General features: G+C 45.8%; 2 protein-coding genes across 2 annotated transcripts in view; both read left to right on the top strand.

The window, feature by feature from the left end:
• Positions 1-18,839, top strand: part of RD3 (RD3 regulator of GUCY2D) — a 32,835-nt gene extending 13,996 nt beyond the window's left edge. Inside the window, exons 2-3 of the mRNA XM_050951961.1 lie at positions 6,758-7,078; positions 16,310-18,839. Coding sequence (XP_050807918.1) covers positions 6,777-7,078; positions 16,310-16,607 — 600 coding nt within the window. The 5' untranslated portion in view covers positions 6,758-6,776 and the 3' untranslated portion in view covers positions 16,608-18,839. The remainder of the gene's footprint in view (positions 1-6,757; positions 7,079-16,309) is intronic.
• The window catches only part of LPGAT1 (lysophosphatidylglycerol acyltransferase 1), a 947,911-nt gene that overhangs the window by 419,626 nt on the left and 503,385 nt on the right, over positions 1-24,900 (top strand). The gene's annotated exons all lie outside the window — the stretch shown is intronic.

Genomic DNA, 24,900 nt, shown 5'->3' with positions numbered 1-24,900 from the left:
TTGCCATATGGAGAAGAAAAGCCCTTTGACCACTACTACTTCTGGGAGTCCAGAAGCACTTAAGATATTCCAAGTTGTACCTTGAGTTCTAAGTGACTATGAACTTTTGGTAATTATCACTATATTGGGGACTAGAGCTTTAGTCACTTTGCAACTTAGATATGAAATTCTCCTTCTCTCCTGGCTTCTGAGGCTGCTGCCATTTTCAGGTTTTAGATCTAAGCTTATGGGTGGGAATTTCAAAAGCACCTAAGTGATTTAGGATTATATGTTCCATTGAAAGTCAGTGAGATTTGTGCTTTAAGTCATTTAACTATTTTAGTTGCTTATTTTAATGGCTTTGTGACGGTATGAAGGCATCAACAGAAGTGTAGCGGTATAAGGCCAAATTCAGACCTGTGTAAGTTGGTACATCTCTCTCTAAGGGCTTCATCAGCTTAAACATGTTATTAAAGTTAATGTTCAAAATCAAATTTACACAATTTGACCTAGAAATCAAGGTAGAAATTATCTTGTAGGTCATCCTGCCTAGCGGAGGAGTGGACATGTTGCTGCTTAGCTCGTTGGGTGCTTAAGATAGTGTTCTGAAGCGTACAAGTGAAGTGGAAGGTGAATTACAATATGTAATTATTTTAAAACAAGAGCCAAACCAAATACATTATATACCACCTCTGCTTCACTGCTGGTTCTTCACTCCACTTACTGTGCTGCTACTTTCACCTCCTATTAATGTTTCATGTAAATCTGTGGAGTGTCAGGAGTTAGATGTGCAGTTTACTAGCAGCCATCATCAAGAGATGATTAAGGGAGAACTCATCAGGAAATTACTTTTTTTCCCTGTGAAAAATTTCAATGAATTTTTTTTCATTTTCATTGAAATTTTTCTTCATATTTTGGTGTGTTTCATTAGAAAAACCCAAACCAAGAAAAGTTTCAGTTTAAAAAAAAATTAAATCCAGTTTACAGTTACTTAAAACCGAAAAATTTTCTACCTTTTTATGAAAATCCAATTTTTTGTCACACAAATGGACACTTTTTTCATTAAAATTTTTGATTTGCCAAAAAAGCCATTTTCCATCAAAGAATGCATTTTGACAGAACATTTTTGACTAGCTCTGTTATGAGGCTTTCATTCTGCTAGTGCATGGCTGCTGTTGCCTGCTCTGTTTTAAAATAATAGACCAAACTGTTCAGAAGAGTCCATTAATTCTGCCAGGCTTCATTTTGGAGTGCCCAACTTGAGGCTTCTGGGGACTGATTTTCAGAAATGCTGAGAATCTGAAGTCAAGGCCTCCAACTGGACACTCAAAACCTGAGCCATCCCAAATCCCTGCCGCCTTTTGTAAACATGGCTGTTAGCATGGTTCAACCATATGATATAAAGGGCCTAATGTTGGGACAACTCCAGGCTACTTCATAGCTTCTGCCTTCCTTGTTTCTAGGGTGACGAGGTATCCAGTTTTCAACTGGAACACCCGGTGGCAAAGAGACCCTGGTGGCTCCGGTCAGCACCACTGACCAGGCCGTTAAAAGTCCAGTTGGTGGTGCTAAGACAGTCTAGTCCCTATCTGTCCTGGCTAGCACCACGCTGCAACCCAGAAGCAGCCAGCAGGTCTGGCTCCTAGGTGGGGGGCTACAGGGTTCTGCGTGCTGCCCCTACCCCAAGCACTAGCTCCACACACTCACTGGCCAGGAACCAGCCAATGGGAGCTGGGGGGGGCGGTGCCTGCAGGCGAAAGCGGTGCATGGATCCTCTTGCCCCCCCCCGCCTCCCAGGAGCTAGACCTGCTGGCTGCTTCCAGGGCGCATGCAGTGTGGTGCCAGGACAGGCAAGCACCCTGCCTTAGCACCCCCGTTGCACTGCTGACCAGGAACTGCCCACAGTAAGCCCATGCCGCAACCCCAAGCCCCAGCCCCCTGCCCCAGTCCTGATCCCTGCCCAAAACCCGGAGCACCCTCCTGCACCTCAAACCTCTCATCCCCAGCCCCACCCCAGAGCCCTCACCCCCAGCCCAGAGCCCTCACCTCCCTTGCACCCCAACCCAGAGCTCCCTCCCACACCTCAAACCTCTCATTTGCAGCCCCACCCCAGAGCCCTCACCCCCTCCTGCACCCCACCCCCCAGCCTCAGCCCACAGCCCCCTTCTGCACGCCAAATTCCTTGGCCCCACCCCCCAGTTTGGAGCCCCCTCCTGCACCCGAAACCCCTCATCTCCAGCCCCACCCCAGATCCTGCACCCCCAGTTAGAGCCCTCACACACACCTCCGCACCCCAATCCCCAGCCCAGTGAAAGTGAGTGAGGTGGGGGAGAGCGAGCCACTGAGGGAAGGGGAATGTAGTGAGCAGAGGAGTGGGACATCGGGGAAGGGCAGGGCTAGGGTGTTTGGTTTAGTGCAACTAGAAAGTTGGCAATCCAACTTGTTGCTCACACAGCAATGGATGAAGCTGATAAATGGCACTGTGATATTTAACTAGTGCCATCACACCATTTGCATCATGATGCAATACTCTTCATTTTGGGGCAAACCCTTTCAGAGTGTTAGGTCTGGATCCACAGATGTAGGAACACCCTGTTGGAATCTAGTCCTGCAAGATGCTGAGCACTAAAGCTGGTTGGAGGTGGGAGGGGGAATCCTCCATGGAAAAATTTGCCTTTTTTCATCAAAAAAACAAAACCTCAAAACCCCCAAATGTTCAGCTAAAAACGAAAAAAAAATTGGGTTTTGAATTTTCAGTTTTCTGTTTAAAAAAAAAATGGTGAGGACAGCAGAAACTTCCTGTGAAAAATCTTAATTTTGTTCCAAACAATCTTCCATTGGAAAAAAAAATAGATGGAAAATTTTTGGTCAGCCTACTGAGCCCACTCATTGTGTTGACTTAAATATTTCCTGATGAGACGTCTCTCCGCACCTCTGATTATTTGGTTAGTCCCAAGCGCTTTGCAGGATCAAGGCCCTTAGCCCATCACCTGGTTTATATGCCCCTTCGAGTCATAGCATGTCATCTCCTGACTGATCTAGAACTGATTGACATTAATCTCTCTGTAACTTCCACTGCAAATATCCTTTGTGCCCATCCCTGAGGGCTAATGGACGGAAGCAGCAAGGTATGTAAGTGTTAGGAGAAGAAATAGTAGACGTTGTTTTGTGCATGCTCTTCTTCATGCTCTGAGCACCTGCTTCGGACTCTATTGTGTCAACAATAATTGTCAATACAATAGTCAGTATAGAGTGCTGTTAAAATGACTACACTAGGAGGAGCTGGTTGGTGTTGAATGTTCTGCCTAAATACAATATAAAGACATCCAGCAACACAGGTGCATTTAATTTGAAAATAATAGTCCAAGCTTATGCATGCTTTCACTTCCCCCCAGGACAGCCCTCGCTGTTACATTAATAGTTGTGATATTGTCTGTTTGTACAGTTCCAGCACACCAGAACAGTCAGGTCATCTGTTTGTAACCCTTTTGCCCCTCTGAGTTGGCAGCAACAAGGGCTGGGTTCAGTATCCAGGAGTTCTGTTTCAATAACACAATGCAAAACCGGCTCGAGCCCCCACCCAGTGACTTGGGACAATTACATACCACCTCCCCGGGCGCCTCTAGGAGGCAATACTTCCCCACTCGCAAGCATGGAGTCCGAGTGTAGCAAAATCCTTTTAATAAAGGAGGGAAACAATGCAGCATCGCTTTGGAGAAACACCACAAACAGAATTATAACACAAACCCTAAGCAAAAACCCACTTCCAAGTATGTTTGGCAATGTCCTTTCCCCCTTAGGGTCTTAAGTCCAATCACCCCAAAGTCCAACAACCCAAAAGTCTCTGTTTCTGGTCAGTGCCACCCCAGAGTTTATCTGCAGAGTTTACCTCCCCCCCCCAGCCTGGGTGGAAATGGAGGGGGGGCGTACACAGGGTGTTAAGGGGCACCTTACGTGGGCCAGGGGGCCAACTGCTCTGCCTCTCCGCCGCTCCAGCCGCCCCTGCAAACCGCTCCACTCCGCTCACTCTTCCATGGGCTGCTCCAACGTGCTGCAAACTGCTCCGCCTCTCCGTGGAGTTCTGCTGCAGCCTTCACCACGACCAGCTGCACTCTACCAGCTGTGCCGCTCCTTCAGCCAACCCGTGAGCTGCTCCCACAAACCGCTCCACTCCGCTCACTGTTCCGTGGGCTGCTCCAACGTGCTGCAAACTTCTCTGCTCTGCCAGCCACTTTGCGATAGATCTTCAGGCTCCCCCACTAATTAACACAGCACTCAGTGATCTCAGCTCAGTAAGCTTAGCTCTTTTAGTGATTTCAGCTCTTAGTGATTTCAGCTTGTAGTAGGGGAGCCCCAGTGCTGGTGCACCATTGACCCAACATGAATTCAGCTCAGCAGCCTCTAGATGGACTCCTAATGGATTCAAAATTAGCTCTGCTCTTCAACAGTGGAGAAAGGAGGATGTGCAATTGGTGTTCCAGGCCCTGAAAAGGGGCCCATACTGTCAGGTGTACACACCAGTCCCCAACCTCTCTCATTTCACTGGGTACTTGGTTTGTATAAGTGACTTGCCCAAGTCTAGGCAGCAACTCAGTGTCCAACAAGGCTGCCCAGAGCAGGGGTCAAGGGGGGCCAATTTGCCCCAGGCCCCACAGGGGCCCTGCAAGCCCTGGCCGAGAATCCCTTCCTTGGGACTTTTACTCACCTGGCGGCGCTCCGGGTCTTCGGTGGCACTTTGGCGGCGGGCTCTTCATTCGCTCTGGGTCTTTGGCGGCACTTCAGTGGCGGGCCCTTCAGTGCCGCCAAAGACCCGGAGCGAGTGAAAGGCCTGCTGCCAAACTGCCGCTGAAGACTCAGAGCGCCGCCCGATGAGTACAAGTGCTGCAGCAGGTGGCGCCTTTTTTTATGTCCTCTCCCTCGAAATTGCTTTGTCCCAGGCTCCCTGATTCCTCTGGGTGGCCCTGGTGTCCAAACCAAGAAAAACCTGTCAAAAGTCCTGGGTGCCAGCTATCTACTAACCACTGGCCCACACTTCACTGCCATTAACTAGGAGGAATTCCTTATGACCAAGGCACTAAGATATGTCATCAGATACAATAACATGCTGTGTTCATTACCTCTAGGGGGCCATAGAGGGCTGAGAAGGGAGTGTAGCCAGAGTGAGCGCAGGATGTGCTGATTCAGCACACTGCCTCAATCTGCTGGCAGGACTTGGGACTCCTGGCTGCAAACTGGAGCTACCTCTGCCAGTGGAAGCTCCAAGGGAGGGTGGTGGTGGTAACACAGCTTGTCCTGCTTTGGTGTGAATTCCTCCTGGGGTGGAGACTTTTCTGGAACAGGAAAGTGTGAATGGTAATGTTGCAGACACAGCAGTGCCAGAGGCAAGCAACAGTGGTTCGTTGCCTAGAGTGCTTGAGTGCCAATAAACACACCAGGGTGGAGAAGCAAACAACCAAATTTATTTGAGCTCAAATAAGGTGCCAGGGAGAAATAACAACCTCAGATCCTGCACCCCTAAAACAAGCAGTTTCTTCCTTTTATATCCCAGTAGTTTACTACAAAACTTTCTTGCTGACTAGCTGATTTCTTACTCCCTCCTCCTTTCCCATCCAGCTGCAGTATCTTCTCTCATTCAATCTTTTGACTTCCCCCTTCCTCCCCCCTCTCCGCTGCTGAGACAAGTGTACAGTATCTTAAAACGGCCTTGAGCGGGCTTTAGCCGAGCTTCAGTGTATTACAGCAGAGAACTGGCTGTTACAACCAAAACTAACTGCTAACACTACATTTTTGCAGCTGTTAGTACATTAGGTTACACAAAGTGTTTAACATGGAGGAACACTGTTTCATTGAGGCCAACAACAGGAGGGCTTCATTGACACTTGTGGTCTATCACCTTTCCGAGTTACCTAGGGTTATGCCAGAGTGACACCAACAATAAGAAGGAACCATAGTGATGGTTATGGTGTTAAAAACATGAGAGAGAGTGTGTGTGTATACTTGTACATACAGGAGAGTCCCAGCGTTGCCACCAACGTACTCTCTGACTTTGGACAAGTCTTTTTGCCTTTGTGTGCCTCAGTTTCCCCATCTGTAAAATGGAGATGATCATACCCACTTTTGTAAAGCACTTTCCTATCCTCAGGTCCTCGGTTGGCCACATGTGAGATATCATTGTAATTCACACCACTTTCCATCAGCACCAGTGAAGCTGCCCCCAATACCTGTTCAGCTCCTGAGAGCTCCATTGCTACTGGAAGATAACTGCAGGAACATTGAAGGCCCAGCTGTGGGTTGCGGGTGGCGTGGAGCCACTCTGTCCCATAGAGAGTTTGGGGAGGATTGTCCTACAGTCCATCTCTCAGCTCTCAAACATGCCGGGGTTTGGCAGTGGAAGCTGCTCAGGTTTTGGCCCTGGCTCTGTTCCCTTTAGTGCATTATTCTTCTCCATGGTTAAATGAATAGAGCAGCAGGCACTGTGCTCTTCTAAGCTCAGATGCTGTGATTTTGACCAGACGGCCCTTTAATGCCTGGGGATAGTGGGTGCAGGGGATGCAATGTCTCCTTGTATTTTCCTTCTCTCCCTGCAAACCTGCACAAAGGGCAAGCACAACTGGGCCCCTATTGATGAGATTTTCAAAAGTGCTCAGCACCCAGCAGCACTTACTGGTCTAGGCGAGGAGGTGCTGGGTGCTGAACTCTGGAAAATCCAGCACTGCAAATTGGAGAGATGCAGCATATGCAGTGAAAGCATTAACAATAATGTGTTTTTTCTTTACAGGTAAAAGAACTGGGCAAGCATGTCGCTGGCTTCCTGGTTCAGGTGGAATGAGCCACCGAGCCGGATTTCCCAAAGGAACCCCACAGAGATGGTGGTGGAGACACTAATGATGGAACTAGGCTGGCAGATCAAGCAGGCAGAGAAACAGCAACGAGAGCGAGAGAATGAATATCACAAGATAAAGACGGGTGTGGACTACGGCTGGCTGGTTAGCTACCCAAAGCCTAAGCACAGCTATGACATCAGCCCAGGGGAGCGGCTGCAGCTGGAGGACATGTGCACCAAAATACATCCCTCCTACTGTGGGCCAGTCCTACTCAGGTATAATGGAGGCTTTGTAGACACAGGACTGCTGCATATCCCACAAAGTGAGGCAGATTTCTTAGTGGTTAGAACACAGGACTGGGAGTTGGCATACCTGTGTTTCAATGCGGGCTGTGATAGTGACTCACCGTATGACCACTGGCCAAATAACCGTTTTGCCTCATTTTCCCCATATGTAAAACAGGTATAATAATACTTGCCTTGCACTGTTGGTATGAGAGTCAATGAATGTTTGGTGCTTTCAGATACTTCAGATGAAAGGTGCTACAGAAGTATTAAATATTATTCATTATTATTCATTTTTATAATGAGAACCTCAAATTCACAATCAGAAAGCAACACTAACTACATGTACGATCACACTGATATTTATTGCCATTTAGTATAGCTGATAATTTCAAGCAGAATTAAGTGGAAGTGGTCTGGGCGGTTACGGGAACAGAGATCTAATAGTTTAGGGTCAAAGTTTGTTAATACAGGGGTGAGAGACGAAAGTATTTCCTGCTACAAAGAAGAGCTGCAAAAGCAACTTCCGGCTGAGAGAGGCTGAGAATGAGCAAATTGTGTTTTGACCAGCAAAATGCCCCATTTTGGCTTACCTGGTAGAATTACTGAGACCTGTAAGATGCACACAGTCTGCCCAGCCACTGGCTGCGGGAAGCTCTGCTCACTGTTGAGTCAGCCGATGTGGCAATCACATCACTCTCCTATTGTGCGGATGGCTTCAGATTGGCTGAAATAGATCTGAATCTATAATAGGGCATCAAGCTTGAGAGGAGAGAGAATTATTTACATTTGATATTAAAGATGGAGTCTGTTTCTCTTCCTATTTAAGGCAGTGCAGATCAGTAGTGACTCCACTGAAGTCAATGCAGCGAGCCTGGTGTAATCAGGAGTGACTCCAGTGAGTAATGCACTTACCTTGGAGTAAAACTGATTCAAATGAGAGGAGAATCAGGCCCTGAGCCTCTCTCCCTTCCTTTTTGTTTTTTTTTAAGATATATTTCCCATTGTTTTAATTAGGAAACAAAATATTGGCCAGGGGGGTGGGGGTGAGGAGCTTATACCTTTTTACAAGCACTGAACGTATATCCCAAAGTGGTTAACTGCTCTTCTGTTTCCCTCTCTCTGGTCACCAGTGCCAGCAATGAAGGGAAGTGAGCCACAGCACACCCTGGGGACCTTCTGCTGCTGCCCAATGGGATCAGCTGCCCATAGATCCTTCCTGCAAATGCAAGGAGACTGGGGGCTCTCCTCTTCCCCCAGTAGGGAAGTTGATTCATTCCTGTGGGATGGGATGGGGAGATTGTCAGAGGCTCCTCTGTACCCTTGCAGGGCTCCCAGGCGATGGCAGCATCAAGGATTTATTGATGGTTTAAACCAAAATGGCCAAATTGGCCCCTGCAGGGTTTTACCAGTATTATTCATCTGAAAGCAGAACCGTTCAAAACAGCACTGGTCATACACTCATTCACACCCAGAACACAGAAACCATTATAAACCACATAGGAAGGAACGGAACCTGAGCTCTCTTCCCTGCTTCTGGAGGACTGCGCAAGGATCCTCTGGCAGATGGGCGTATCCCATGAGACTGGCTTCCTGTGATGGCAGTGGGTGGGGAAACTAGAGGCTCCCATCTTCTAATGTGTAACGCCAAAATCAATCTGACTTACAACACGGTTCATTTTCTCACTTGGTCAGATCTCAAGAGAAGCTGAGCATTTACATCTTCCATTGACTTCTGTGGCTCCTGCTCAGCATTGTTCAGGACTTGGCCCTACATTGCAGTAAATACATCTGCTCCCTAGTACTAGTTGGCTGTGTTTGTGAAGCAGTTGCGACTAAGGACAATGGGACATAACCTTCATTATTAAAAAGGATCCGTCATCATCATCATCATTAATTGTATTACAGTATCACCTAGAGGTGCCGGCCAAGGCCCATTGTGCCCTTCGGCATTGTACACGCACAGAGCCAGAGATACTCCCTGTCCTAAAGAGTTTACAAACTATTAGACGAGACAGCCAAAGGATGTGTTGTCCCCATTTTACAAATGGGGGACAGAAACTCAGGGACAGTAAGTGACTTGCCCAAGATCACACAGGATATCTTTGGTAGAGCTGGGAATTCAGCTCTGAGCTCCTGAGTCCAGTGACTTAATCTCAAGATCATCTCACTCTCAATCCTTCCTCTCAAGAGCATCCCATAACATTTTGTCATGGCATGAGTATAAAGATCACCATTAGTTTAAACACAAGTGCTTGTAAAATAATCATCTTGCATTTAAAAAGACCCACAAACTTGTAATTGGAAATTCAGAGGTTGCACAAACAGTTGTAGCTTAGAAGAGGAGCCTTTGAGCGAGACAGCATACAATTCTGATAACGTCTTAGAGTGAAGTGCAGATAAAAGGTTCATCGGGATTGCACAATAGCTTTTCTTTCCAGCTCAGGCATTTGAAGGCCTACTGTCCTTTTTTGATACTCAGCGAGTTGATTATAATAGTCAGACTCCATTGTTAGAAGCTACGTCATAAAATTGCAGGGTTCATTCTGTTCATTGGATTTGCTATTGTTGTGCAGGTCTCTTTGATAATGTGAATGAATTGCTAAGTTAAGAGTCATAGTAAGAAAAAAAATCCTATATCTTTTGTCAGCAATGCCATGTGCGCCTCCAAAAGACCATGTGATTTACATATGGTCACCCAAGTCATCATTTGACTGATATCTAGCAAAAGCAACCAGGAGTTTTTGCTAGATATTAGGTAGATATGGAAGAGGCAGTGGGGAAGGCACATTGAATTTTTTTTTTTTTTCTCCAGTGGCACTCCAGCCCCTTTTTTTCCTTTTTTCTTTTTTTCTTTTTTGCGCTTCCATGGTGCTCCAGCTGCTTTTTTTTTTTTTTTTGCTTGGGGCGGCCAGAGCCACCTTATGATTGCATTATATCCGAATTCGCTTTATTGCAGGGTGCGTTATAGCAGGCTTTCCCTGCAGATATGTTTCTTTGGTGGATTTTTTTCCTTTTCAAATTCAAGAGGGATCTAGAAATAGGCCCAAAATGAAACCTTAAATTCAACTACATTTTCCATCAAATTCCAAGGGATTCTGATTCATCTCCTTCCAACATAAACCTACCTCATTCAGTTTTGCTCTGGGTTGAATTCAAAACCAAAAGAGACCTGTTTTCTATATCTAGGGTAAAGTCTTGGCATCAGTGAAGTCAGTGGGAGTTTTGCCATTGACTGCGCTGGGTCTATGATTTCGATCCTAGTACCCAGATGCTAGAGTGATAGACACATTAGAAATGCTGACATTAGCCTAGATGGGATGATTTAGATGCATCCCACAATGGTGAAATTTTCAGGAGCATAGTTGATCTCACAAGATTTCCACAGTTGGATCTGAGATTGTGCAAGAACAGCTTGTTGGATTTCACTGCTCTTGAACTTCAAACCTTCCCCTAATCCAGATGTGATCACTGCCTGTTTCGCTCATCTCTTGCCAAAAGTGAAACTGACTAGAAACAAAAGTGAAACCACCCGCTCTCTTTACATTGTCCAAGATGGAGAGGAATGTAAAAAATTGCATACGTAAGAGCAAATCAAATTTTACTAAACTAAGGTGTCAAGGGTTATAATTTAGTAAGGATTATAAAAAAGGAAGCAGATTTATATTGTTTACTGAGATCAAAAGTTTATTTGCTTATAGTTTACTGGCTTAGCTGCAAAACTGATTTGTTTGGAGGGTGGGGGTTGGTAAGAACAATGCAATCTTTTGAACGTTAAGTAATTTTCTACAGTAAAGCTGTTTATTGCCGCAAAGTATAACCAAAATGTTGTTTAACAAAATAAATTCGGGAATCAACTAGTGGCTTCTCATCAGCATTTAGCAGTTTATAGTTTATTTAAGCAATTCAAACAACATATAGCCCCAGTTCAGCAAAGCACTTAAGTATCTGCATAACTATAAGCAAGTTCTTAAATCCCACCAAAACATATAGTTAAAGTGAAGCCTAATTTATGCTTAAGTGTGTTTCAGAATTGGGATCACTGAACAAACATATGCAGGCAAAGTTAGTGCATTGCTCACAAAATGGGCTGGCGTACAGCACAACCTGAATTAACACCAACTTCCACTGGACAATTCCCTGTCCTAAGAAACTACCTTTAACCTCAGATATTTTAAAGAACAGCTTTGTTCACAAATTAGGCTTTGTAAATAAAGATGTAATCTTCTGATGAGTAAGAAAATGCTGTTACCTACTCAGCATGAGGGGTTTTGCTAACCATAAAGGATTGTCTGCTTTGAAATTATTCTCTGACAGAACACTAGGGTGTTAATCCAGCCTAGAAGAATGGTGACCCTGATTCCACGTGTTAGAACTCTGAGTCCTAGTGTAACAATAGACACTGGAATTGATGGATACTAATCTCTGTGCCTTGTGGACAGTCTTACCACCATTTCTGTGTCACACCTTTTACACCAAAACCATACTGCTGGATCAGTCAATATTGCATTCCACACTTTGACTGATACTCCTGCTAATCTGACTAATACCAGCATGGAAATACTTAGTATATGATGGTCTCCATATCTGAGAAAAGATTCAGGAATGCACCGAGAGCAATTCTGAATGGCATCAGGGATGCTGACTGAGGAGATCTCTGAGCCCTTATTGATTATCTTTGAAAAGTCATGAAAGACGAGAGAGATTCCAGAGGACTTGAAAAGGGCAAATATAGTGCCAATCTGTAAAAAGGTAAATAAGGACAACCTGGGGTATTACAGACCAGTCTTAATTTCAGTACCTGGAAAGATAATGGAGCAGATAATTAAGTAATCAATTTGCAAACATCTAGAAGACAATAAGGTGATAAGTAACAGTCCACTTAGGAAGGAACAATCAATTGCACACATATAAATTGGGAAATGACTGCCTGGGAAGGAGTACTGCAGAACAGGGTCTGAAGGTCGTAGTGGATTAAAAACTAAATATGAGTCAACAGTGTAACACTGATGTTTACTTTTTTTGCAACATTCTGGAATATATTAGCAAGTAAGCAAGACACGAGAAGTAATTCTTCCAGTCTACTCTGGCCTCAATTGGAGTACTGTGTCCAGTTCTAGGCCCCACATTTCAGGAAAGATGTGGATAAATTGGAGAAAGGCCAGAGAAGAGCAACAGAAATGATTAAAGGTCTAGAAAACATGACCTATGAAGGAAGATTGAAAAATTATATTTGTTTAGTCTGGAGAAGAGAAGATTGAGAGGGGCTTAACAGTTTTCAAGTACATAAAAGGTTGTTACAAGGAGGAGGGAGAAAAATTGTTCTCCTTAACCCCTGAGGATAGGACAAAAAGCAATGGGCTTCAATTGTAGCAAGGGCGATTTAGGTTGGACATTAGAAAAAACTTTCTAAGTTTCAAGGTAGTTAAATACTGGAATAAATTGCCTGGGAGGTTGTGGAGTCACTGTCATTGGAGATTTTTAAGAGCACGTTAGACAAACACCAGTCAGGGATGGTCTAGATAATACTTAGTGACTATATGGGACTGGACTAGATGACCTCTCGAGGTCCCTTTCAGTCCTATGATTGTGTGTGCTTGTTTCGGTATGTAAGAGAACCCAAACATTTTAGGGGAAACATAGGGACCCTGATTTTGTGATTAAACACTCTGCTCTGAGCAACCTCTGTAGCAAGTGTCTCTGGTTCTTTCTTGGCATGAGACAATACTTATCTGTCCACTCATCCCTCTGCTGTTGGTGATGGCTCCTCCCTCGCAGCATCTATTTAATATGACTGAGGAGCCATGCAGATTTCTTACCAGGGAGGCAGTTTGTTAACCATAAGCCAGCTAAGTATTAGTTCCCTTGACAAAGTTCTAGATGATGGGCACTAGGCTTTAGTGAGTGGAATGTTCTGACTCCCTCCTCATCCTTCCTTCTTGTGTTGGAAACTGTCAGAATTTGATGTTTGTACAATTACTATGTACTCAGAAGAACGTGTCTGTTATTGGTGCTGAAGAAGGGGAAAGGTACAGGAGAAAAAGATGCACAAACCCATTCTAAACATTGAAATATGAGAAACAGGACCTGATGTGGGAAAGCACCACCCTGCACACGATTTCTTGATTACACCCAGATCCCTCAACAAGTGACAAACTTCGGGCCTAATCCTGCAGTGCTTACTCAAGAAACACTCCTACAGAGTTTTGCCTGAGTAAAGACTAAGGACTCTTTATCTTACTGTAAGAAAGCACAGAAGTAAGATGATTGAAGCTCATATCCATCTTGACTCATCCTAAGGAGCCAAAAAGCAACAAAATGAAATTGGAGGTGAGGAGGAAAGGATCTGAGACTGTGATAGTCAATACATTTTTTTTTGAAATTGGAAAAATTACAGAACAATAAAATTTTGCAATAACTAGCTGTTCACAGAAGTGACTTATGGATGAAAAAAGTTTGCTGTCATATATTTACTCTGTTAAAAATAACAGTAAGTTGTTTTGTCTCAGGAAAAGCAGTCTCTCCTGTGATGCACAAGTTGCCATGGTTAATATATATATTTTTGTCCAGCAGCAGCACAAATAGGACATATAAACCTCAGGCCTTTAGCCTGTAATAACCTGCCCACTCTTCCTACTGAGAAGTAGTTACCTCTTTGTTCCACATATACATTTTGCACCTTATATCTAGGAACACCCCTTACTTGGTGTGACCAGAGTCCCCGTGGGATCCAGCTATAGTCAGTCAATTAAGGTGAACTGCAAAGAATGGGGTAGACAATCCCCATAAAGCTGGTGGATATTCCAATACTTAGATCTACCAAACCAGCATAAAACAGCTTCTTTATTACCTCACTAGTTACTCAGAAGTTCAAACAACACGGTTCCCTTAAAGTGATCCAGCCTCAGGCCCCTATCCAGGTACCCATGCCAAATATGATGAAAATGTCTGTAAATCTTATTTCATCGTATAAAAGAAAAGATTCTACCACTCCCAAAGGATCGGACACATTATCTCCCAGGTTATTGAATATTTCAGATCTTACCCAAATACACGCGACAGCTATTTCTTATTAACTAAACTAAAATTTATTAAAAAACAACAGAGAGTGAGTATGGTTAAAAGATCAATATACTTACCAACATGAGTTCAGTCCAGTAAGGTTCAGATTCATAGCATAGATGGTGAGCTTTGCAGTTGCAAAGAGTTCTTTCTGAAATAGTTCATAGGTTATAGCAATGTCCAAATATCATATTCAGGGTGTACCAGCATAACTAGGACCTCAGTCTTGCAACTCAAACTTCCCCCATGAAGCCTAAGCAGACTGAGATGGTAGAATCAGGACCCAAGGATCTTTTATGCAATTTCATGTCTTTTGACAAGTTGGAGTTCAAAAGGTAATTAGCATGACTTTTAAGGAGCTCCATCACCGGTACTTAGCTATAGAATTAACATAAGGCAATTTGCTTGTTTCTCTACCATTCACACTACATTTCAAAGAGAGATGAATACTGAAATATCCCATGTTCACAATTCATTTAAATTCTAGGATGTTCTTTTGATCTCTGATACACAAAACCACAAACATTATCTTCCCACATGTCTTTTGAGGATTATTTATTTTGCAGGATGTTTAACCCTTTCTAGCCATGTGTCACACTTGGCAATTCCTTTTGCTGTATTTATGTGCCCCTAATGTGACATTTTAATGGGCAGAGTCAGGTAGCTAAATCTGCATTCACATTTTGTTTAAAAAGAACGAAACCTCAGATAAATTATTTCAATCTTTTTTAAAATGTCACTGAAAACAGGCTTTGGGGTTGTCCATGTTCATTGAAACATGCTCCTATTCAAATGCTGTAGATGTCTGTTGTTCATGAAAACACAGAAGTGAAACTGACCATCCCAGTCTTGTTGGCCATGCTGCCCAACAGACAGTCAGGATCGTGAGAAGTTAGTTTGATTTAGAAAATTATTTCAGTTGTACTAATCTGAGTTCTGAGTACTAACCCAAGAATGTCTCATCAAATTCATTCCTGTGGGGTGAAAGATACCTTGAGGGCACTTTTCCTACATGCTGAACCTACTTCATTGGTGTTGAAAAGACATCATTTTTGGACAGTCCCATCTCTGGCAGTTTCTGACTATACGTAAATCCATTTGCTAGTTGGACCTAGCACAGAGACAAGAACACAGCCTAAGGGCATTCCTTAAACTCAACACTTTGCCAATGTGCCAGCACCATTGTCTCTGTTAATTAACACCTTTACATATTAACCCGTAAGCATCGCCTCTTCCCCCACTTGTTCAGTCCCTGCGTCTGCGTCGGTTCAGCCTATTATTTTAAATGGTAAAAGCATGTGCAGCTTACGTGCATCCTGAACACTCATGTCAGTATGGATTGATGGAATCAGACCCTCTCAGTCCAACTGGGAGAGTGCAGGGGTTCTCAGCGCCTCTGATAGTCAAAGTTTATAAGGGCTTTGTTTGCTGTATTAAGGAACTGTTCCAAAGTCATTGAATTTAGGACAATTTCTGCAGCATCAAATTTAATGTCTATAGAAGCCTATTGCTTTCATCACTATTAAATTCTATAGAAGAATCTACAAATGCTTTACAGACATCATGTAGTTTTGGTTTTATTAAATATATGCAGTTCTCAGCATTAAACAGTTATGTCTGTCTGTTCATGGGTGTAATTCACTAGCAATTAACTAGAACTAGAATATAGATGCTACCAGTATGAGAGTCGGGTGAGTGGAACTACATGCCTTCCAGGTGCAGGTGGGAACACAGCGTAGTGGTTAGACCACAGGACTGGGAGTCAGGAGTCGTGGGCTCTATACCTAGTTCTGCCACTGATTCACTGTGTGACCTTAGGTAAGTCACTCTGCTTTTCAGTGCCTCAGCTTTCCTACCTCTCAAATGAAATAATACTGTCTCTCTATCCTCCAGTATTGTAGTGAGGCTCAATTCATTAGTGTCTGTAAACTGCTTTGAGATCCTCCCTGAAAAGGTACCATAGAAGCATTATTATAAATACACTCTGATTTGCAGCACAGACCAAATTTGTCTTGGACTAACAACTGTCTTATCAGAGGGGTAGCCGCCCCAAATTAAAGTGATCAAACCCATTCCCAATGGAAGTTGAATTTCTGTATCAAACTGTGGACTAATGCTCAGCTTTTTAAAAATTAAAGTCCATTGATTGTACTTTTTCAGATTCCGGCAACTTATTGCTGAATATGAGCCAGAGGTACAGGAAGTAGCCCGGCTCTTCCGCTCTGTCCTGCAGGAAGCCACTGAGAAAATCAAAGAGGAAGAAGAGGCCAAGAAGCTTGCGCGGCAGTGGAACACAAAGCACAAAACGAGCCTGTCTCTAATGACATTTAAATCCCGGACCAGGATTTCCCCATTCAGCAGCAACATCAAGACCATTTCAGAGGACGTGGAGCGAGGCACTGAACCAACCAGAAGAGTATGGAGTATGCCGGAGTTTAGGAGTGCCAAGGATTACTGACTCTATTAATAACCAGAATGAGGTCTGAGAGCGAGCTGGTTTGGTTTTTAAAGAATGAGTTAACCATTATCTAGCCATGTGTTATTTCACCTTCATCCCAGTTCTCTCTCTTTCTGTCCACCTCTGTCTGTCTTTTTCCTGGGAGCTGTGGCTGTAGTGACAGATGGTGATGCACATAGTCTCTGTCACCTATCATATTAGCTTTGGCTATAATTTAGTGGTTTACAGTAACTTGATGGTCATTTCTTATTTCTGTTTTATTGTTTCTGCTCATTGGAGAACAGTTTGGCGCATGGTGCATTACCACCACCCTCCCAGCCTTCTACATGGCTGTTTGCAAATGCAGTGGACCCAACCACGTGAGACTTGTAGCTCCATTGCATTAAATGGGATTACTTATGTGAACATGCATCAGTAAGGGTTGCAGGATCTGACCCACCAACTCAGGGTCCCTGATTTAGCTGTTTGGGACAGACATTAAACTCTCTTCATCTCAGTTCTATAGCGAAGCCTCTTAAATCAACCCTGATTCCAGCATATCTCCACTCAGTTTGATTGTAAAATAATCTGTCTCTTCAAGCAAAATAGATGACAAACTTCCTAGAATGAGGGTCACATTTTCCATAGCAGCCGATTTTTGCATAGAATTGTGGATGCTCAGTTTTATGCATGCACCCTTTTTTGCATGTGCAGGTCAGTCAGATGTCGAACTACCAGCTTTGCAGACACATACTGTCTGCATGCACAAACATGGACTCCGGCATGTGTAGATACTGCACACATTCAAGGCTGTGTGTGCACATTTGAGACTCCATTAAAATCCTCCAAGTTCCTCTTAATTTTCATTTTTGTTGCAAGGAGAGATGAGGTTATAAACCCAAGTATTAAAACCCAACTGGATCAAAACTCTCTCATATTGAGACTCCTAGGCAATTCCAGTAAGTGCTGCAGCTCATATTCCATTTAATAAGTAGATGCATTGAAATGACTGGCAAGGCTGAGTCTGAAAGCAGATTACTGGAGTATATAACCAGAGGGGAAAAAATCAGTATTCACATATAGGGATCTTTCTATGTCCCAGAGTGTTAGAGGTCATTCCAACAAATTGCTGACGTGATTTATTTCCGCTGTAGGGAAAGAATGTAGGTTCATTTCATAATCTTTTTGTCCTGGATATTAAGAGAGCTTTTCTGTATATAACGAGTTGGTGACCAGTGAGGCAATAAATCTTTTCAAGGGGAAAAAAAATCTCAGACTATAGCAAAATAGAGGTTCTGAAATTGGCCCTTTGAAGATGCAGGAAAACGCTAATGTAGATTTCTGAGTGGGCCCAACCTGCCACCCTTAGGGAGAACTCCTAGTGAGAGGACTGGCTCTGATGTCTGAAAAGTCTCTGATGTTGCATCAGTGCTAACGCTTAACATCTAGGGGCTCTTCAGCCAGTGGGAAAACTCCTAGGGAAGGACATAAGGGAAAGAGTCTCCCTGCAAGCTTTGCCTAGGGAGGTTTGACCCAGATCAACATGATGGAAGGAGGGTTTGCCCCACTCCCAGAACCTGCTCATCACCAGATATTGGCTGGAGGTGAAGCTTATTCACACAAGGGCCCTGTGTCACTGGACTCTCCGTTTGCCCTCCAGCCCACTCCCTGGCAGTGGGGTTTCCCACACTGGCACATGGCCCGAGAACTCCTTCTCTGGGGTGGGCAGCACCATATGGGTACCCTGGAGAAGATAATGCAGTCTCAGGCTATGTTAACTCAGGTAGCTTTACCATGCCCCATGACAACACTCATGCCCCTTGCTCAACCTCTCCCTGTACAAATACATACAGAACCTTGCACTGCCTCCTGAGGACCCCCCTGGAGCACAGGGCAGGAAGGAAAACTCCTTCAGAAGCAGCTGGTTCCCACTACCACCCCCCCCCCCCCCCGCAGGATGGTTAGTGGAGTGGCCCTCTGTGCAGTGGCCCTTCCATGGATGGGTCCTGGGGAAACAATCTGCCCATTAGCCTGTTAGAAGGGCTACACTGAGCTATTGAGGAATTTTGGCTTACATTTACTATTAGCAAAACCAGGCGCAGCGTCAGCCAGTTCCATAGGGTCATGGCTGCATACAGCAAGGGCATGTTTGGCCCTTTAGCTGGCATTAGTCGAGCTTTAAAAGGAACAATTGAAGCAGAAACCTGAATTTTTCTTAGGGAATAATTTGTACTGTGATAACGTTAGTACTAGAATAGCTTGTTTTGTTTATGGGGGAGGGGGGCGTGGCTTGTTTTGTTTTTGAGGGTAGCTTGTTTAGTTTGGGAGGGTGTTACTATATTGGGACAAAGTGCAGCTTTGCTGGTAAAGTGGGTAAACCCCACGCTAGGAGAGCTTTGCTGGTGTAGTAGACTGGTATTCCTATACTGGTAAAGTGCTCCTAGTGTGGACGTAGCCTCAGGTGGGAGGTGAGGAGGGGGGGCATGTGTGGATATTATAAAAAGCAGCTTTTGCTAGCTGTAGCTTGAGTTTCACAGGCTGTTTTTGGGCTACTCGTTCAAGGGGCTGGGATGGCCCAGGGGAAGGACTGTGCGGTGCTAGGTTTGACTTCTGCAGCATAGAATTAGAATATTAATGGTGTGGCTGACTAGAAAGAGAGACGTTTTTGTGCCCTCAAACCATCTTCCATTGCTTCAGAAAACTCTTGTGCTCTCCCAGAGTTCTGGCTCTAGCTGTGCCATGCTGTCTGTTGAGAGAGGGGGCAGCTAATCTCAAACCTGCCGCACGGGGTGCCGGAAGAGAGCAGTTTGGAGTGCATGGGTCACAGACCTTCTTCTCTCACAGGCACAGGGACAGCGTCAAATATGACTGGGATATGGGACAATGTCCACCTTCCTAACTGCTCTACATGAAGAGGGCCTGGCCTGCCAAACCCTTACTCACAGGCTCAAAGCCACTGACATTGGTTCCACAGTGCTGTGGGCAGTCGACAGAGAAGGGAAAGGACACAGCGCAAGCTGCCTGGTGCATGCAGCGTGTCTCCAGGACCCTCCTACATCAGCACGCCGCATGCCCAAATCACAGGCTAAAAGCAGAGCTGGGGGAGGACAACATAAACTAAGGCCAGGACCAAATCTTCAGCAGCTGCCCAAGTATGTGCTGGAATAGCTCCTACACTACATCCACTTTATGTGAATCACGCTGGGCTGAGTATTCTGGCTAGATGCCCACTTTAGAACAGTGCTGGAAATGCTGATCTCTTATTAGATGCATGGCCCTCCTAGAGAGAGAGAGCGTGCACAAAGGCTCTGGCTCTGTTAATGAAACTCAGGACTTCCAAAAATGAGATCCAGTTTGAGCTGGGCTACTTCCACTCGGGGTCAGAGAGCTGAAAATCTGACAAGCAGATCATTGGTTTGTGACTTGGTGTTCTCTGTGTAGTTACATGTGATAGTGCATGTTTGTTCGTTTGTTTTAAGATATAAATTTTGAGGACAGAATTAGCTTGGTCTTAGCTCTCTGGTATGTGTGCACTCACTGGAGAGGGAACAAGAAAACCTAAAAGAAAAGCACTAATCCAAACACTTTAAAAAAAACCTATGATCAACTTTTGTATGTTTTAGCAAAACCACCTGTTGTATTAAATACTCTTGGATTGCATCCTATGGCACTGAAGTCATTTGTAGGCATGGGCATGTTCTGTATCGGCAGCTGTAGTACTGGGTGTATCAAGGCAATATGTGATGGATTTCTGAGCAAAGAGGGGCGTTGATATACGGCTGTTATTACAACATAGAATGTGTCTGCCATGCACTCAGTCTCGTAGTAGGAAACTATATTAGTACCCACACCATCGGAGTACACCACAGACTTACATTAGCAGTAGCTCTCCCAGCACCCTTGAGAGACAGGACAGAAAGTTTCAGAGGCTTGCTCAAACCCACAGCTGGAGTCCACATCAGCCCTGCGCTTACAGCACAGGAGAATCTGGCTGCCAGGTCAATGTCAGGCCACTAGACCAGTCCTTCTTTCTAACCACAGTGTCTATTTCCACAGAGAAGGACACAACTCTTCCTTTGCAGCGGGACAAACACTCAGCTCACCTTTCGGCTCCAGTTGAGCCTCTGATATCAACGGGCTCTCAGATGCCAAAATGTGGGAGGAAATCCAATCACTGGGTGAGATCAACCATTTAGAGAGGAATGAATAAACAAAGTGTCAGATTCATCCCTGGCATTAATAATAAGCTTAGACGACCCTGGGGATACAGCAGGGCTGGAGCTGGCCCATCAGACCACTCTCAGCTGCCTCCTCTGCGTGTCTGAAGAGAGGCAGCGATGAGGGGACCTGGGTGTGTGGCTGTTGTGCCCTGCTCCTGGCTCCCGTGAAGCCCATAGCGATTTCCCTTCTTGGCACCATCACAGCCACAGCTATAAAGAACTCAGTTAGAGCACGGCCAGCTTGTTTTAGCTCAGAAACAGCCAGCCGTGCCCCAAATTTCACAAACATTGCTCCTCCTGGAGGAGATTTGCTGTGCTGTGCTGGCTGGGGATGAGGGAACAGCCAAGTCATCACATGGGCCCATAAATGTTACACCTATTTCTTCCACAAAATCATAGAGGGCCTGATTTTAGGCCATTGAAATGGACACACAATGTTTTTCACACCACCCATTGACACTAATGAGAGTTGTGGGTATGCAGCCCCACTGAAATTCAGGCAGCAATGCCCACACTACATCTGCTAGATCATCTTTGGAGAGCTGAGAGCTTTAACAGCAGTAGCTTGGAGCTGCTAGACTCTTGCATCTGACAAAGTGGGTTTTTTACGCATGAAAGCTTATGCCCAAATAAATCTGTTGGTCTTTAAGGTGCCACTGGACGCCTTGTTGTTTTTGTGGGTACAGACTAACACGGCTACCCTGATACTTGACTCCCTTATGTTAGCTGCAATGTTGTACAAGGGAATCGAGAATCAGAGTAAAGAGCTTATTTCAGCTCTGTGTTTGGTACTGGTGTGACCACTACTAGAATACTGTGTCCAGTTCTGGTGCCAACCATTCAAGAAGGCTGGTGACAAATTGGAGAGGGTTCAGAGAAGAGACACGAGCGTGTTTAAAGGAGTAGACAACATGTCTTATAGTGCAAGGAGCTCAATGTATTTAGCATAACAAAAGAAGGTTAAGGGGTGACTCGATCACAGTCCGCAAGTACCTACATGGGGAACAGATATTTAATAATGAGCTCGGCAACATAGCAGAGAACGGCGTAATGTGAGCCTTTGGATGGCAGGTGAAGCTAGATAAATTTAGACTGGAAAGAAGAAATATTTTTTAACAGTGACAGTAATTAACCATTGGCGCAATTTACCCAGGGCTGTGGTGGATTCTCTGTTACTGGCCATTTTTAAATCAAGCTTGAATGTTTTTCTAAAAGCGCTGCCGTGGGAATTACTTGGGGGCAGGTCTGTGGCCTTACAACTGTCTCTTCTGGCCTTGGAATTTATGACTGCAAGTATATTGTCACACTGAACATAAGGCTCCTTCCTAATTACACCCCACTAAACAGCTGCCCTGGCTCAAGAGCACAAATAAGCCTCAGAGCCACTCCCAAGGTTTGTACAGCCAGGATAGGTCAGCTGCCTCGCTGGACCCCCCCACCCCAGCCTCAGGAATCATTCTAAGTAGTACGAGCCTAAAAGAGATTGTGTGTGTATGTGTTGGGGGGACACGACTGCCAGCCCCCAAGATGATGGTTCATGAACAGGGCCGGCGCTACCATTTAGGCAGCCTAGGCAATCGCCTAGGGCACCAGAATAATTGGTGGGCGTCATTTTGCCGGAGGAGGCGGCAGGCAGCTCCGGTGGAGCTGCCGCAGTGGTGCCTGCGGAGGGTCTGCTGGTCCGCAGCTCCGGTAGAGCCGCCACGTCCTGCCTGCAGATGGTCAGCTCCTCGCGCGGCTCCGGTGGACCTCCCGCCGGCACGACTGCGGCAGCTCCACCGGAGCCGAGGGACCAGCGCGCGGGGCACCGAAATTGCCGGCCTCCTAGGGCTCTCAAACCCCTAGCACTGGTCCTGTTCATGAAGCGATGCTGAAAGCTGTGCAGGATGGCGGTACCATGGGCTACCCTATTCGGTCAGCAGGCTGGCCGCATGCAGAGGGGGCCCCAGTTTCCCTGAAGAGCTGAGACCAGGAGTGAAATCCTATTGAACCCAATGGCTAAATTCCCATTGATTTCCATGGGTCTGGGATTTCAGTCGGGGGCTGGCAGAGGGGCTCAGCTGGCGGTGGAGCTGATGCCACCATGTTTCTTGTGAGCATTAAAACAAATAGCTTTCTGAGGTAGGAGAACGCGTCCTCATGCCAGCAGGAGGGGGACGCTTGCCAGCCACAGGGCAGGTCAAACCCATCTTATTTGTGAGTGCCCCCCTGCACTTCCTTCCCCATTGCTACTGGGTTGGGAGGGGGGGAACATTCAATACCACCAACCCTGCCCCTCACTGTTATCCCTGTTTAAGCCTGACCACCAAGGAGGGCACAGATGCCACCCCTGGGGCTAGAGACGAGCCGTGTCTGCGCATAGTGGGGGGCAGAATGAGGGCTCCAGCTTCAGCAGTGTTACTGAGCATGTTCAGACCACGTGTGCATGCTCAGTATGAGCCAAGCAGCAAATTGGGGGTGTGTGGGGGGGAAAATGTGACCCTGTGTGACCCCCACACCCACACATTGCTTCTACTTGAGGAGGGTTTCATTGGCCATTTAAGGCCAAACTCAGCACCCACTTGGGCACAGGAAAAGCCTGCGCGGCTGGGCAGGCCAGGCTGTGCATAGAGCCAGTAGGCGACAGCAGATGCCCTTTGATGGGCATAGGGGTTTTAGACACATCAGCTTGGTATAGCCCAAAACGCAAGGCCTCTGCTAGCTGGGTCAAGCTCACCATGAGCGTCACTTTACAAGAGGAGGCTGGGGAAGGGGAGAAACGAGTGTTCGGCAAAACATTGAATAGTGTGCAAGTTGGTTATTAGCAGCCATAAACAGTTTGGGACTTTTCTCATCCTGGCCAATGGTGTCTGCTTCTGCACCCTGCTCCTGCCTCCCAAGGCCCTCTGCACATTTCACTGGCCGCCTTGTCTGTTATGCCTCCGCTCTTGCTGCCTCCCCTTCCTTCCCTTCCTCTTCTCTGCCCCCAACCTCAAGAATTTGTGTTCTCCCCACCCCCCCCAACCCAGAAACAACTTCCCCTTCCCGTTTCTCTTCCAAATCCCCGTTGTGAGGCTCAAAATAAAGCCAGAATCACCACAAGCCACACAGGACAAACCCAGACAGCCTCATGGTCCTATCTCTGCAAGCCAGGCCCCCCCATCATCTAGCAGCACTTGTCCAGGCTTTGCCTCTTCGGGGCAAGGACCAGGGCATCCTGCCTGCAAAGAGCCATGCACATTTATAGTGCCAACTAAGTATAGTGAATGACTGAACAGTAACAGGCCCCAATCCAACGTGCCGTGCCTGTGCGCCACCCTTCCACACAAGCAGTGCCCAGGGAAGCAGACATCTGTTGAGATTTAAGGCGATAAAGAACTAGGATTAAACAACTGCAAAGGAGCTGACATTCGCTGAAGCTAAGTGGTTTACAGCTGTAACCCAGCATTTAAATCTTAAAGAAGCTGTTTCCAATCAGATCTGTGCATTAATCGGTGCACCTCAAAATGGGCAAGTGAGGAGAGGAAACTGATGGTTTCACTCTAACCTCGTGCTCATTAAAGTTGCTGCTGTGGTTGTATTTGCTCCTGGGTGCTAGCATGTGTTATTATTAACTGTGTAGTAGTGCTTAGAGCCCACAACCAGAACCAGGGCGCCGATGTGCCAGGCATTGTACATACAGAGCTCACACAGAGCCCAGGTGGCCCAGCCAGGGGCAATGAATGCTTGGGCTGCCCCAGGAGCAGCCTGGGAAGCAGATAGTGACTCTGGGTGGCTCCTGGTTTTGCTCTGCTCCACATGCAATGGAAGGACCTGCAAAGCCCTGCCCAGTCCCAGCTACAGGTACAGTGTGGAGTGGTAGCAGTGCTACAGAGCTTGCCAGCCTCCTGGCGCTGCTACCCTGGCGTGGGTTGCTGGTACAAAGGACACTTTACTTCCTTGTGCAGCCACCGTAACTGGGCCACAATCTGGCCCATATATAGTAACAGATTGTAAACACTAAGGGCTATCTCAGCCCCCGATCCCCCGAAGACATGTGCACCTGGCTGATGTTAAACAACGTGAGTGGTCCTTCTGAAGTTGTGCTGAACATGTGTAAATATTTTCAGGCTCAG

This window comes from Gopherus flavomarginatus, chromosome 4 (genome assembly GCF_025201925.1).
Source record: "Gopherus flavomarginatus isolate rGopFla2 chromosome 4, rGopFla2.mat.asm, whole genome shotgun sequence".
In the NCBI taxonomy this organism is placed as follows: domain Eukaryota; kingdom Metazoa; phylum Chordata; order Testudines; family Testudinidae; genus Gopherus; species Gopherus flavomarginatus.
Note: the sequence above shows the minus strand (reverse complement) of the source record. Positions and strands in the feature narration are given on the sequence as shown.